Raw genomic sequence first — 15,579 nt, forward strand, 5'->3', positions numbered from 1 at the left:
TGTTTATCTCTTTCTCCTTCAGGCTGGTAAACTGGAGCCTCACCTGGTTCTGGACCAGCTCCGGTGTAATGGAGTCCTGGAGGGGATTCGTATCTGCAGACAGGGCTTCCCCAACCGCATCGTCTTCCAGGAGTTCAGACAAAGGTGACAAACCACAAAGAAGAAACTTATTTCTAACTCCATAACTCTATTCTGGAGAAATTATTTTACAATAATGTACTTTACTGTTCACAGATATGAGATCCTGACACCTAATGCTATACCCAAGGGTTTCATGGATGGAAAACAAGCCTGTGAAAGAATGGTAGGGTTTGTTTTTTTCGTTCTTGCTTTATTTCAGTTCTGAGTCAGAGTTACTATATTGAGGGAGTTTTTTGTTTTTGTTTTAATCAAAGAACTTACATATTTAAATCCAAATGATTTGGGAAAGATCCTGTGATGAAAACTCTGAAACAAATACCTTTTGATTTTGATGTCAAACTGTTTACCCTTAACATGTCATACAAAAAACTAAATATAAATGTAACCCTTCTGCAAAGGTAAATACTTAACTGTCATGTGTTTATTTACAGATCCACGCCCTGGAGCTGGACCCCAACCTGTTCCGTATTGGTCAGAGTAAGATCTTCTTCAGAACCGGGGTCCTGGCCCACCTGGAGGAGGAGCGAGATCTGAAGATCACCGACATCATCATCTACTTCCAGTCTGTTTGCCGTGGATACTTGGCACGCAAGTGGGTGTCAGATCTCCGTTTAGATTTTATTTTATATTTATTACTTTAGAAAATGTATCTGCCTTTAGATGCACAGGATGATAGAAGCAGAGTGATGCAGTTCACACATCGTCAAGTGTAAAGGCATTTCTCATGTCAAGTCACAACTTGAAGCTCATCCTGGTAGTTACCATAGAAAAAAATCACAAGTACCAGAAGTACCCGTTGTGATTTAGCATTATCGTCAGAGCACGGTGAGGGACGACACTTTTTCACTCAATCCAGCCCAACCTTGGTCTTTAAAATACTGCAGACTTTAAAAGCAACACTCTGCCTCAACATTGATTTGTCGGCTGTTATTGTTCCATTTCTTCTTTTAGGGCCTTTGCTAAGAAGCAGCAACAGCTGAGTGCCCTGAAAGTCCTCCAGAGGAACTGTGCTGCTTATTTGAAGCTGCGACACTGGCAGTGGTGGAGGCTCTTCACCAAGGTGAGAACCCTGACAGCTGCACACCTCTGCTCCGCCTAATATTGCAAAGAAGCTCATTTCATTACAATGATTAATTGTTTAATCGTCAAGTGTGATTGAAGATGGCAATAACCTGATGTCACTGGTACCACTTTACAAAAAGTGATTTTTAAATTGCATTCTGTTTTGTATTTTATTTTTATTCACTGCAGAAACCCAGTGGAGGTTGATTTATTTTCTCTTCCTTTTGCTCTGTCAGGTGAAGCCTCTGCTGCAGGTGACCCGGCAGGAGGAGGAGATGCAAGCCAAAGATGAGGAGCTGATAAAGGTGAAGGAGAGGCAGCTCAAGGTGGAGAATGAGCTGGTGGAGTTTGAGAGGAAACACCAACAGGTAAACATGACCTCTGTTATGGAAAGTAAAAGCTCAGATCATTTTGACAGAACTACTTTAAATATATTTTAAATGATGATTTATTTTTATTTCGCTGTGTTATATACATTTTTGATAACAATTGAAGGAATCAATCTAGACACTAAGGTGGCTGGTTTTTTACCCTGTCTCTTTTCTCCAGCTCATAGAAGAGAAGAATATCCTAGCCGAACAACTCCACGCTGAGACGGAGCTGTTTGCCGAAGCCGAAGAGATGAGAGTTCGTCTGCTTTCTAGGAAACAAGAGTTAGAGGAGATCCTTCACGACCTGGAGTCCAGGGTGGAGGAGGAGGAGGAGAGGAACCAGAGCATGCAGAATGAGAAGAAGAAGATGCAGTCACACATCCAGGTCTTTAACCTTAGCTGTTTAAACTCCTACATGCTCAAATCTCTCTACTTTTTCTGGTTTTGATGTAATGCCATTAATCCTGTAAATAGTTGCATATCAAAATTGTCCTCATTTGAACATTTACATTACCTTTGTCATTTATATCAAAGTTGAAGAGAGTAGGATTCCATAAATGGCGAGCTGTGTTTGCAATTGGTAAACTCTTAAGTTATTCCTTCCATTCCTATTTTCCACTTGGTTCCTTTATTTATTCATAAATAGTAAATGTTGTAAAATGATTTTACAGTTTGATGCAAAGTGTTGTAGCTTCAGAGAGCTTTAAATGTCAGACTTCAATCACATTCAAAACTTGAGTGTTTAGTCCTCAGCCTCTTTGCATTAGTTTAAATCTTTACATATGCATGTGTTCCCCTCCCCGCAGGACCTGGAGGAGCAGCTTGATGAGGAGGAAGCTGCAAGACAGAAGCTGCAGCTGGATAAAGTGACAGCCGAGGCAAAGATCAAGAAAATGGAGGAGGACATTCTCCTGTTGGAGGACCACAACTCCAAATTCCTCAAGGTGAGAGGATTAGATCTGACCTGGAAAACTGTCTATAAATGACATAGAATAGGGTTATAAATATTAGTGAGAATTAAAAAATCTGTTTATTTTGACCTGTTCACCTCTTTAGAGTCAATTTGACTGTCTTAAAGTGTCAGTATCATTTACAATTTCAATATAATTGACTATTTCACCCAACAGGAGAAAAAGCTGCTGGAGGACCGGATTGGAGAGATGACCTCCCAGCTGACAGAGGAGGAGGAGAAAGCAAAGAACCTCGGCAAGGTCAAGAACAAGCAGGAGATGATGATGGTTGACCTGGAGGGTAAGGGCTCCCAGCTGCTGCTTCTTGATCCACCTTATATCCAAAGATAATAACATTTATTAGGACAGACACAAAGAGATGGATGGCCACCGTCACAGTTGAAAGACTACATTTGTTTTGTTAGGTGTTGTTCTGTAAGACGTTCCAGTTGCCTTTATGACAGAAGGTACAGTATAAACATGAACGGGCTACAATTAAAGTATGAACGAATTGCGGAAATCTATTAATTGAATTACTAGCAAAAACACTGTTTTTGGCTTTGTGTTTTGTTATTGTCAGTAATAAATCTGTGTCGCTAAAGACCCGAGGTATGTAAGACCATTTGTAAACAAACTCATGCATTTCAGCAAAGCAGTTAATCTGATTACCATGAGTTGTGTCAGGCTGTTAGCAATTAGGTGTTGGGGGTTTTTCACTTTCTGTGACCTTGTTGTAACTCCATTGACTCCTCTGTGACATTGCTCATTTACCTCTTGTGATTAACTGGCCATCTTTCAGTGCACATGTCGATAAAACACATGTGGCTTCTGCCTTTCTTTCAGAGCGTTTAAAGAAGGAGGAGAAAACGCGTCAGGAGCTGGAGAAGGCCAAACGCAAACTGGATGCAGAGACAACCGACCTGCAGGATCAGATTGTGGAGCTACAGGCCCAGATAGAGGAGCTAAAGATACAGCTGAGCAAGAAGGAGGAGGAGCTGCAGGCGTCTCTGGCCAGGTCCGTGATTAACGTATAAAACATCTATCAAAGTACCAAAACTGACAGCATCGGACACCTTCTGTAAAACAGAAAACACTGATAAACTCAATGCAAACTTGAGCTTCTTAGCAGGAGCAATTGCTCCAGTCTTGAAAAGATACAACAATAATAAAAGTGTACTACTTGAGAAACATAATAGTACAACATCTGAAAAACCGAAGATATAAAAAGAATGAAAATAATGAAGGATCTAAAGAGGGAAATTATTCTATCATATAACCCCAGTTCAATAAAACTCTCATCAAAAACTGAACCAGAAAGTGTCTCTAGAGAAAACAAATTCATTTAAGTTTCATATATTATTATATTACTTTTTTTTTCACTACTGGGTGACTCCTGTGAATCCGTATCAATATCAACCTAAACTGATGTGGGAAAATATCCCTGTTAGTGCTATTGCTCATCTTTAGTATATCAAGCACAACTACACTCTTGCAGTTGCAGTGCAGTTCATCCTATTTCCATGACAACTGCAATCCAATTCAATACAAAGACCTTAAAATAGAAGCTACAAAACAAATGCACTAAAGTCAACTCTGAACTCTGACTTAAAGCAGCTAACGTCTTCAGCTGTTGCAGACGGGTTTTCAGCACACGTAGTCCGATCTTTCACTCTTCTGTGTTTGCCTTCAGCGACTCTGGCAGAGACCTTTCATCTTGGAAGCAGCCGTGTCTGATTACAGGCAAATTGATGTTGATTGATGGCGTCTGCCGTTTGGCTTTGCACTTGTTTTTCCCCACGAAGCAATAAAGAGCTTGGCTTAAACAGGCTGTCATTTTTGCAGTGTAGGGGAAAGTCCATTTTTTACTATCACAAGATTTTCTCTTAGTTATTGCTTTAAGAAATCCTGCGTCCAGATTCTCCAAACAATAGGAAAAATACTCTGAGCAACGTGTTATATTTAATTATTTTCCCCATGCATGCAGATGATGTAAACGGCTGTGAAGGTCGTTGCTGTGAAGGTCAGCTCAGATTATTCTCAGTGGTTCCCTCTTTGCAGCAGGCTAATAGTCCCGGCTGCCGGTCATTCATTAATGTCTGAGTCATTTCACGCTCAGAAGTCATCAGTTTAGTCGAGCTTCAGATAATCATGCTTTCATTAAACTTGATGCGCCTCATTTTGGACGGAGCAGCGATTCTGCGATCAATTGTATCATGTATTTGTGGATTACAGGGAATAACTTTTATATTGGAGTCATTAGTGCCTTTACTCAAGTCTGTGGTGTTGTGCTCATAATGCAGACAATCCCCTAATTACATCCAGTGATTTTAATCAGTGCGTTTCTACACAAGCGAGGAATGTGAGGGGGGTGTTGCAGCCGGCATTCATTTGACTCGGCCTCCTCACTTCCTGCAACAAAACAAATCAACATCATCTCACAAAATGGTGTTCACAAAAACACACACACACACACACACACACACACACACACACACACACACACACACACACACACACACACACACACACACACAGTTCTCTGCTGAAGCTCTCAACATTCACCACACTGCCACCCTGTGTGCACGGAAGGCCTCATTTCAGATGAAAGAATGACACTTGTTATTTAAATACAAATCATTATTTGTATTTTCATAATTGCTGAATTATTGCACTCATTTTGATGGTTAAAATATGTTATTGAAACCTAAACACTGAGAGTAGCTATCAGAAAAGTGCTGATGATAAAGGGAGTTGTTGAATTTGATGCCTTTTAAAGGTGGAAGAAAGTATAAACAAATAAATAAAATGAACTAAAATAACAATAAAAACCATAAACAGCAGCAAGTCTATGTACATATTTACAGTTTAAAGGACATAAACTAAAATGGTGTCAAGTGACACTATTCTTTTATATTCACATACCAAAACAAAATATTTAATTCATCTAAAAATATTGATATAAGAAGAAGTTGAAAATTCAGATGGTCTAAGCTGGAAAAGGTTCACTATATTCTGTACAACCAAGTCTCAATAGTATGATGAGGGCTTCGTCTGAACAACTGGCTTCTTTTGTGTCTTTAACCAGGTGTGACGACGAGACCCTGCAGAAGAACAACGCCTTGAAGCAGGTTCGGGAGCTGCAGGCTCACCTCGCTGAGCTGCAGGAGGACCTGGAGTCTGAGAAGATGTGCCGAAGTAAAGCGGAGAAACTGAAGAGGGACCTGAGTGAGGAGCTAGAGGCCTTGAAGACGGAGCTGGAGGACACGCTGGACACCACCGCTGCCCAGCAGGAGCTCAGGTGCTTATTGAAAGCTGGTTTATTAATGACAATAAAGGGGAACTCCACCAATTTCACACATCAGAGCCTGATTACAGGTGATGCAGGGTCCTACTGCACATGGGTTAGGGTCACTTGTGTCAGCATTGATACAGATGAAAACTTCAAGTTTCAAAATAAATCATATCCTTTGATGTGAAGCTAGAAACAGGTGAGCTTAACACATCTATATAGCTGCAACTGTTCCCAGATTGAGGATAAAAGCTTAATGCTACGTTAGCAGTTATGAGCATTGGCAGCTTGATAATTGCAACTACTATGTTAAAAAACATGTTTACTAGTTCCAAGATCTTGTATTTATTTTCTTTTTATCACTTTTACATGTCACAGTTATCTCCAACACTACAACAACTCCTTTGTGTACAGTTACTTTATTTTTGTGAAGCAAAAAAATAGCAATGAGCCTTGCCTGTTAAGATGTATTGTATCCAAGAGTGTGTCCTCTCCTATTAAACGTCTTTATTTTGTGTCTGCACTCCAGGTCCAAGCGAGAGCAAGAAGTGGCAGAGCTGAAGAAAGCCATAGATGATGAGACCAGAAACCACGAGGCTCAGATCCAGGAAGTGAGACAGAGGCACAGCACGGCGCTGGAAGAAGTGTCTGAACAGCTTGAACAGGCCAAGAGGGTGAGGGGCTTGTACCTGGTGACACTCACAGAGCCTTTAGTCATCCCTCATGTATTATAGTTACTCAGAACATTAAATTAAAGTGGAAATTAACAGACATTTGTTTTGCCATCTGTAGTTCAAAGTCAACCTGGAGAAGAACAAGCAGAGTCTGGATACTGAAAACAAAGAGTTGGCCACTGATGTGAAGAGTCTGCAGCAGGCGAAGGCAGAGTCCGAACATAAGAGGAAGAAACTGGAGTCCCAGCTGCAGGAGTTCGTGTCCAGGGCCACCGAGGTGGAGAGGACCAAGGCTGAGCTGGCCGAGCGCTCACACAGACTCCAGGTAAGCTCCTGCGTAGACTCTTTTCTGTTACTTTTAAGAGACATATCCCCGGATTAATCTAGACACATTATTTTAAAGGGAATATTTATGGCACGCTGGATTTGTTTATTGTGGTTTCATCATCACCCAATTTGTATTTTCTCAGACGGAGCTGGACAATGCGTCCGCTTTGCTGGAGGAGGCAGAGAAGAAGGGCGTGAAACTGGCCAAGGAAGTTGAGAAACTGAACAGCAAACTGCAGGATTCTGAGGTGCGAAACACACAATCAACATCAGACACATTTAAAGCTTCACTCCGTCTAAAATCAATGTTAAAGTTACATAAGGTGTCTCATATTTGTCACAAAAATAGTCCAAACACCAGGATAGTAGGGTTGTAATTGATGTACACAAGAAAAGCAAAGCTGTGAGAGTAATGTTAACAAATTGACAATGTCCACAGTTCATTTTTATGCTGACACTCGACAGCACGTGTGTAAAAATGCACCTTACCTGAATTGTGTCTATATTTGAAATGGTTGCTTTGATCATGTCTCACTTATTAGTATCTACTAGTTATGTGTTGCTCAGCATAAAAGTCTTGCTGCTTTTCTTTCCTCTAATGATCATTTCTGGGGTGTAGGAGTTGCGCCAGGAGGAGACGCGCCAGAAGCTGAATCTGAGTGGCCAGATCCGCCAGCTGGAGGTGGAGAAGAGCACCTTGCTGGAGCAGCAGGAGGAGGATGAGGAGGCGCGACGCAACCTGGAGAAACAGCTCCAGACAGCGCAGGCTCAGGTACAGTTATTCAGATTTGTAGATATTCCTACACATACTGTAGACATCTGAAGATCGTAGGCACACACACAGAATATTTTAGGATGGCCCCGCTGATCCTCTGCTGAGTGTCAGGCTAACTCTTCCTGCTGTTTACCAGCTGTTAACATCTGCTGATGATGTGCAGAGCAGCATGAGGACAGCTGTAAGCAGTGAGATTCTGCAGCAAATTGAAGACAGGTGTCTTGAGGCAGATGTTTCTCAGTAGGGAACGGAAATGTTACAGATACACTCATGTTCAACAGTTAAAGATTCATTATGCATCAGTAGCTGAGATTGTTGGTAGAATGAAAAAATCACACAGCTCTTCATTTCTAATTCGCCCCTCTTTTTAGCTGTCTGAACACCAACATTGCACACTACCCTTCTGAATGTTTCGGCAACACCAAAGGTCCCGATTAACACGATGAACTATGATGCTCACTCGTTGAACTGTCATGTTATCTTCTATGCATTCACTGATTTGAAAATGCCTTCCTCTAGCTCTTTGAGACAAAGAAGAAGCTAGATGAAGATGTGGGGTCGCTGGAGGGCCTGGAGGAGGTGAAGCGAAAACTCCAGAAGGACATGGAGCTGACCAACCAGCGCATGGAGGAGAAGACCATGTCCATGGATAAGATGGAGAAGACCAAGAACCGCCTGCAGCAGGAGCTGGATGACCTGATGGTGGACCTGGACCACCAGAGACAGATCGTCTCCAACCTGGAAAAAAAACAGAAGAAGTTTGACCAGGTAGGCTGGGCCACAGATGTTTCAGTGATGTTAGATTTATATCAGGGCATTGAGGTCATTGTTTATTTTCTCTGCACTAGCTGCTAGCTGAAGAGAAGACCATCTCTGCTCGCTACGCTGAGGAGCGCGACCGTGCGGAGGCAGAGGCCCGAGAGAAGGACACCAAGGCTCTGTCGATGGCCCGCGCCCTGGAGGAGGCCCTGGAGGCCAAAGAGGAGCTGGAGAGATTCAACAAGCAGCTCCGTGCTGAAATGGAGGACCTGATGAGCTCCAAAGATGACGTGGGGAAGAATGTGAGTGTCCTTTGACCCCTTAAGTTAAGGTTAAATGCTAAATGAAATTATAAGAAGAAGATCCCATTTTCTTCAAAGCAGAGAGACGTTACAGATTTAATCTATTTGGATTTATTAAATGCTGAATTTATGTGGTAGCTGCCAGGTCTCACTAGAGAGTACAGTAGGATCAACCAGGATAGTTTAAATGTTTGTTACTCAGATCTTAAATAATATTCTTCCTTCTTGAAATCCACTCAGGGTTTTCTTCTGATTTTTGTTCCTGCCTCTCTTGCTGATGCTACTGTTTCCACCTGTCGGTGTGTTCAGGTCCATGAACTGGAGAAGTCCAAGCGAACGCTTGAGCAGCAGGTAGAGGAGATGAGGACTCAGCTGGAGGAGCTGGAGGACGAGCTGCAGGCCACAGAGGACGCTAAACTGCGCCTGGAGGTCAACATGCAGGCAATGAAGGCCCAGTTTGACCGAGACCTGCAGGCCAAGGACGAGCAGGGAGAGGAGAAGAAGAGGTCGCTCGTCAAGCAGGTACGCAGCGCGCACAGTGGATGAACCGGCAGTTTTTATCAGGTGTACATTTGGTCTAACCTGGCACACTGGGTGTTGTTTTACTCCTCCAGGTGCGCGAGATGGAGGCAGAGTTGGAGGACGAGAGGAAGCAGAGAACTCTGGCTGTGGCCGCCAAGAAGAAGCTGGAGATGGACCTGAGTGAGCTGGAGGGGCAGATCGAAGCCGCCAACAAAGGCCGGGACGAGGCTGTTAAACAACTGAAAAAACTACAGGTATACAGACCCATGCACACAGGTCAGATATCAGTATAGGGATTTACAGAGAGCAAAAACTGAACCTAAGTCCTGTTAACAAAATAATAATTAATGACGTTCAAAAAAGGTAATTAATGGGTTATTATTTTTGTCTTATTTCTATTTGGGGGATAATCGTGCCCTTAGCTTGCATTGGGGGGGGGGGGTAACAGCAACTCCTTTTTTACTATGGACTCAGTGAGTTAGCTACCGTCCACAATGTGATCGTGTTGTTCCTTGGGTGATTTCTGTTCTAAGTGGCGCTTCATGATTTCTAAGCAGGCTGTTTATTCACAATGGGCATTAGAGATGAGTGTAAGTAGCCAGAAACTAAAAACAAATGTATTTTGCCTCTGATTTAATTAAATGTATAGGGCTCAGAGTACCTTATTGGGCTCTATTAGCCGTGTCAGCTTCTGACCGTGTTGACAAATCAGATCAATGATTGCGCCAAACTCACTAACTGACTTCCTGTTAGTTTTACGCTGGCATGCACTTATATACCTCACAGTTTAAAAGCCCCTGGCCTGAGTGGTCACTGTCCTGCTGAGTCAGCGTTTTACTCTTTGGTTCTCCATCTCTCTCTCTCTCTCTGTATATCTCTCTCTGTATATCTCTCTCTGCAGGTTCAGATGAAGGACTATCAGAGAGAGCTGGAGGAGGCCAGAGCCTCCAGGGATGAGATCTTCACCCAGTCCAAGGAGAACGAGAAGAAACTCAAGGGCCTGGAGGCTGAGATCCTACAGCTGCAGGAGGTCATACTCCGGAATATTAATTTAAAGTAACATTTATTAAATTAGAGATCAGATAATGTCTGCTACACCCTGTGTAAGATGTGTTTTATCTATGACAGGCAATGTGACTTATATTATTTATTAACTTTTCATCAGTTCCAGTCAGACTTCATTTCAGTTTTTTGGTGGTAAAGGTCTTCTCTGCTCTGATCCTCATGTTTTATTGTTTGTGTAGGACCACGCAGCGTCCGAGAGGGCCCGCCGACATGCTGAACAGGAGAGGGACGAGCTGGCTGATGAGATCTCCAACAGCGCTTCTGGAAAGTCAGTGTCTCATTGTTCGTTCTGATATTTGACCAACTGGTGTTTTTTTTACACACCCTCTGGTCATCTTTTAAAAAATGGGAGAGCTTTAATGTCCACTTAGTTTTATAGAGTGCTGTAAGGAAAGTATTTGGTTTGGATTGATTAAACATGGAATTCAGCAATCTGTTTACATCAGTCAATTGGTAAGAGGCACTCAGTGTGATAGATGGGATAAAATAAACCATTCCACTTTAGTAAATATATTAATGCTCTTGTGCGTTTCCAACCCTGTCTGTAGGAATTATGTTGGAAAGGAATTACAGTTCAGGATTCCTGCTTCTACCCTTAATGAAAATGTGTGTGTCAGGTCTTCGCTGCTGGAGGAGAAAAGGAGGATGGAGGCTCGTATTGCCCAGCTGGAGAGGAACTGGAGGAGGAGCAGGGCAACATGGAGCTGCTCAACGACCGTTTCAGAAAGACGAGCCTCCAGGTAAACTCACTGCTCATGAGGAATAAGCAGCGTAATGAAGTTCTCTGACTCTGAATTGGTCACTTCCCACTGTGCATCTACCTGACCCTCTCTCTTCTCTGTCTCAGGTCGACAACCTGAACACGGAGTTGGCAGCAGAACGCAGCACCGCACAGAAGAGTGAGAACGCTCGGCAACAGATGGAGCGGCAGAACAAGGTCTCGTATAGTTTGTTGAACTCATTAGCATATACATCTTCAGCTCTAAGAATGTAATATCGTTGGGTTAATAAGCATGATTGTATATTTTATCATATTTGGTGTTCATGATCCTAAAATGTACATATTATAAACGCAGGATTTGAAAGCCAAGCTGGCAGAGCTGGAGGGGGCTGTCAAGTTAAAGTTCAAGGCCTCCATCACTGCCCTGGAGGCCAAGATCCTGCAGCTGGAGGAGCAGCTGGAGCAGGAGGCGAAGTATGTGACCAGACTCACCTGTTACACCCTGTCAGAGGACATCCTGCATTTGAGAAGATATTTGCATTTAGGCTTCATTTGAAACATTTCCTGGTTAAAGGAATACACCTAAAGATTCATTTTAACGAACATAAATCACCATAACATTTAGTTTAAGACTCTGAGGCTGCTGGGTAGAGTCCTCTGGGAGAGATGTGTCTGCCTTTGCTACATTCATTTAAACTAAATCTGAATTGTAATTAGCGCTCGTCTTTCCTGTCTGTTTGAACTTGCAGGGAGAGAGCAGCAGCCAACAAGATTGTCCGTCGCACGGAGAAAAAACTGAAGGAGGTGATGATGCAAGTGGAGGATGAGCGTCGTCATGCCGACCAGTACAAGGAGCAGGTATTGAGTCATGAGAGGCAAAGTGCATCTTTATTCAGGAGGGTTAACCTGCCAACCGTCCAAAACCTCTCTCTGACCGCCTGTTCCCCCATGTGTCCGTCAGATGGAGAAAGCCAACTCCCGCATGAAGCAGCTGAAGCGTCAGCTGGAGGAGGCCGAGGAGGAGGCGACCCGAGCCAACGCCACGCGCAGGAAGCTGCAGAGGGAGCTGGACGACGCCACTGAGGCCAGCGAGGGGCTCACCCGGGAGGTCAACTCCCTCAAGAACCGCCTCAGGTAGGGTAGAGGCACTGCATATTGCCACAAGAAATAAATGAAATGATGAAGTCACAACATTAAAGTTAAGGGGAACAATGAAATAAATAAACTGTGTGAAAATGTGAACTCTTGACATACAGTAGTTTGGTTTTGCTATTTTAGTGGCACATTCTGATATATAAACACATCTATTTTTAGCTTGTGTGTGTGTGTATTTGGCTTATCTTACTTGTCTCAGGTTGAATAGGGAAGAAATTGTTAGGCATTTTGTGAAACACAGAAACGCTGTATGCTAAATATGGAGCCAGGAGGCGCTAAACTTAGCAGAGGGATACGTCTGACTATAGCTAGCCTGACTTTCCAGAGTTTAACAAAACAAATAAATTCTCTAATCCATACAGACATCTAGTGTGTTTAATCTGTACGAAAAAGTAACGCCTATTCTGGCCTCATGTCACATGTACAGAGTAGTTCCAACATGTTACTCTTTTTATGGATTAAACAAGCAGATACACCAAGCCCCAGGCTAGCAGTTTTCACCCGCATCCAGTCTTTATGCTAAGCTAAGCTCACCACCTTACTTCTTGAACCATCGGAGGTTTATGTTGTTTCATTTGTTCCGACCAGGCGTGGCGGTCCGGTCAGCAGCTTCTCCTCCAACCGCTCGGGCCGCCGCAACCTCAACCTGGACGGCGCCTCTGTCGACATGTCAGACGACGACGCCGACAGCCGCGCCGGCGACTTTAACGACACGCAAGCCACCAACGCCGAGTAAACACAGAGACCCTCTCATTCCTTACCCCCTCGCCCCTCATCCCTCACCCCTTCACTCACTTCCACCTCACCACCTGTGACCTGCGCTTAGTTTTCCCCAGATAGATCCATCCTCTTTTCTCACTTCAACCCGCTGACTGGACAGACGATTGGAGGATGAGTTGTTTTTGGTAACGCTGGGCGGAGTCTGCCTGTCAGCCCTTTTTGTATGGTTAACGCTGCAGGGAAAATCCATCGCCCTCCCCTGACGTCAAGCCTCCAGTCCTGGAGAGTCTCAGGGGCCAACGGACAATTCTGCCTTACTCTGTCCTCCTCCGGCAAGCTGCTAGTCCTGGCTCGTCTCTCGGCCATGTATCATCTCAGCGTCACGGCGTAACACTCATCTCATCATCAGGCGGGAAGTTATCTGCTTATTGAGAAATGATACGTAGGTGCAAAGTGCTTTTATACGAAACAGTAGGTGAAGGCTGTGTACACACATGAAGTATGTGAATGCACCCCATACTGGAAATGTAGGACTTCAACGAAGCGTGTTTCACTCTGGTGTTATAAGTGTTCTGCTCACACGCTGTATAAAAGCCATCTTATCCCCACTCACTCCCTCCTTGGGTCGCCACGCCGGCTGCTTTTGTTGCATGAGTTTCCTCCTGATGTTCGGACAGCGTCTACAGGAACAGCAAACACCTCGGGACATGCAATAGAAGAAAGCCAACTCAAAATTCAAAGTGTTTTACTGTGAAAAGGGTGTTTTATTTTCTCTGTTGCTTCATCTCAATTTTAACGAAAGAATGTGTCGCTGGGTTTTAACTAGGAATCTCATAACTCGTAGGGGTTAACACATTTGTAATATACTCTAATGTGGATGGTGCGAAAGATGCTGGAAAATGCACAGAACTGCACGGAAAGATATTTAAAATGTTAACTGGAAACACACAGAAGGAAAACAAGCTCTTACTGGAAGCACTGAAGAGGCGCTCAGTCCGGGTTCTCAATGTGACACTCAACAGGTGGTTTGATTAGAAATGCAGACCGCTTGAAATGTAGTAAGAATAGTTTCAGTGTTTGTGCCGAGCCCCAGATTGTAATCACTCAAGTAAAACCACAGAGCTGAAGCATGAGTTTTTCTGAAGAAGAATTACCTGCCAATCTTTTAAGGATTTGAATTACCTTTAGTCTTTCCAAAGACTCTAATGTCAATATGGATGAAATGAACCGTTTCAACAAGTTTTCTTAAGTTGTAACTCTTTGATTCATAAGGGTCTGCAACAAATACTGTTATATTTTTTCATATTAAATTACATTGTTTTATATTTTCATACTTACACAAACAACCATGCAGAACATTTGGAAACTTATTTAAGAGCTTCGTGAGATGCATTCATTTGGATTCGACCGGTCATAAATCCAAAACATTTACTTTTATTTAGGTTTATCTTTCTAGGGACTTGGAGGACTCATCCATGCTGCTGGAAAGTAAAGAAAGAAAACCTTTGTTTGTGTAAAAGACAAAATATTTTTCATCCACAGATAGAAGTCTATTTAGGATTTTAGGAGTGCCCTTAGGGATCGATCTGTAATAACTTTTCAGAAAAACTCTCCTCTCTGTGCCTCAGATGTAACCTGATAAACACAAACTGGGACTGGTTTGTGCCGTGGTTTTCTGAGTTGAAGCCTCCATCTTCCTGACACCCCTGATGAATGAAGCACTTAGTACCCACAGGAGACGGATGGCTGATACTCTTAATTACCAGTTAAACCACTACAGTGTAAAAAAACACTCGCCATGACTCCCATAACCATCCATCAACCTTAGTAATTTTTAATGAATCAGCAGATTCGGATGGTTGTCGACATCTGACTTCCCTGCGTTTCACCTAAATGTAAACGGTATGTTTCTTTAAGAGTGCCTTAGACACTAAATAGGAACATAAGCAGGCAGTGATTTCATTACAGATGTGAAGATTAAACAGGTAAACCAACGACAACTTCAACGATTAAACTTTTTTTCTTTCTTATGTATTTTTGCTGTGCTTCATATCATACCCGCTGTGTACCTCTGTGTTCATATTAAACTCCTAGCTGCAGTGTGTAGGTCAGAATCAGTATTACAGCATCACCACGTGAGCAGCAGCTGGACTCCCCAGTGGCTTCTGTACTAAGGTTTTAAAAAGTAACCTCTTAGTGCTGAAGTCATTGAAGGGGAGTGACGCTCTGCACGGGATATTGGTTGTCCTTTGGCTCAAAGCTTTAACATCCACAAGTAGTTAACTTTATTTTATCATTATTATTATTATTATTATTATTATCCAGCTGGCTGTTGACAACCAGGTATCCAATTGCAAATACTCCCATCATTTTATTTCTTGTATACCTGTATTTCTAGACGGTAATTTTTTTCGTTTTGTTTGTTTTGTAAAAGGAAAATAAAGCATATTCATTGTAGCCCTGACTGACTTGTTTCGTTTGTCGGGGTGGGGTTTGTTTTTCTACTATCTTGGACTCGATCTCGGATGTTTAAGAGTCTTATTTCTCGGGGTCGATTTATTCTTTTCCAGTCAGATATCAAACCTTCATATTTAGTTTGTAATAGTATAGTTTGTCCGGAAAAAGGCATAGTATAGTTATATGTTTGTAATAAAAACAAGTTATAGTATTGTGTCAAAAAAATAAGAAAAGTATTGGTATGTTGAACAATATTAAAAGTTATTTTTAGTATAGTATGTCTAAAAAT

At 42.7% G+C, this 15,579-nt stretch overlaps 1 protein-coding gene across 1 annotated transcript in view; it reads left to right on the forward strand.

Moving 5' to 3' along the window:
• The window catches only part of LOC134864549 (myosin-10-like), a 49,270-nt gene extending 33,980 nt beyond the window's left edge, over nt 1-15,290 (forward strand). Inside the window, 27 exon segments of the mRNA XM_063883614.1 lie at nt 23-144; nt 235-304; nt 573-733; nt 1,093-1,201; nt 1,440-1,571; nt 1,753-1,959; nt 2,381-2,518; nt 2,702-2,825; nt 3,368-3,539; nt 5,610-5,822; nt 6,343-6,487; nt 6,606-6,812; nt 6,958-7,062; nt 7,434-7,586; nt 8,109-8,357; nt 8,438-8,650; nt 8,960-9,172; nt 9,265-9,426; nt 10,074-10,202; nt 10,417-10,505; nt 10,855-10,904; nt 10,907-10,977; nt 11,085-11,174; nt 11,314-11,432; nt 11,708-11,816; nt 11,920-12,092; nt 12,702-15,290. Of these exon segments, the coding sequence (XP_063739684.1) occupies nt 23-144; nt 235-304; nt 573-733; nt 1,093-1,201; nt 1,440-1,571; nt 1,753-1,959; nt 2,381-2,518; nt 2,702-2,825; nt 3,368-3,539; nt 5,610-5,822; nt 6,343-6,487; nt 6,606-6,812; nt 6,958-7,062; nt 7,434-7,586; nt 8,109-8,357; nt 8,438-8,650; nt 8,960-9,172; nt 9,265-9,426; nt 10,074-10,202; nt 10,417-10,505; nt 10,855-10,904; nt 10,907-10,977; nt 11,085-11,174; nt 11,314-11,432; nt 11,708-11,816; nt 11,920-12,092; nt 12,702-12,849 (3,873 nt within the window). The 3' untranslated portion in view covers nt 12,850-15,290.
• Nucleotides 15,291-15,579: the final 289 nt, after the last annotated feature.

This window comes from Eleginops maclovinus, chromosome 5, assembly GCF_036324505.1.
Source record: "Eleginops maclovinus isolate JMC-PN-2008 ecotype Puerto Natales chromosome 5, JC_Emac_rtc_rv5, whole genome shotgun sequence".
NCBI classification, from domain to species: domain Eukaryota; kingdom Metazoa; phylum Chordata; class Actinopteri; order Perciformes; family Eleginopidae; genus Eleginops; species Eleginops maclovinus.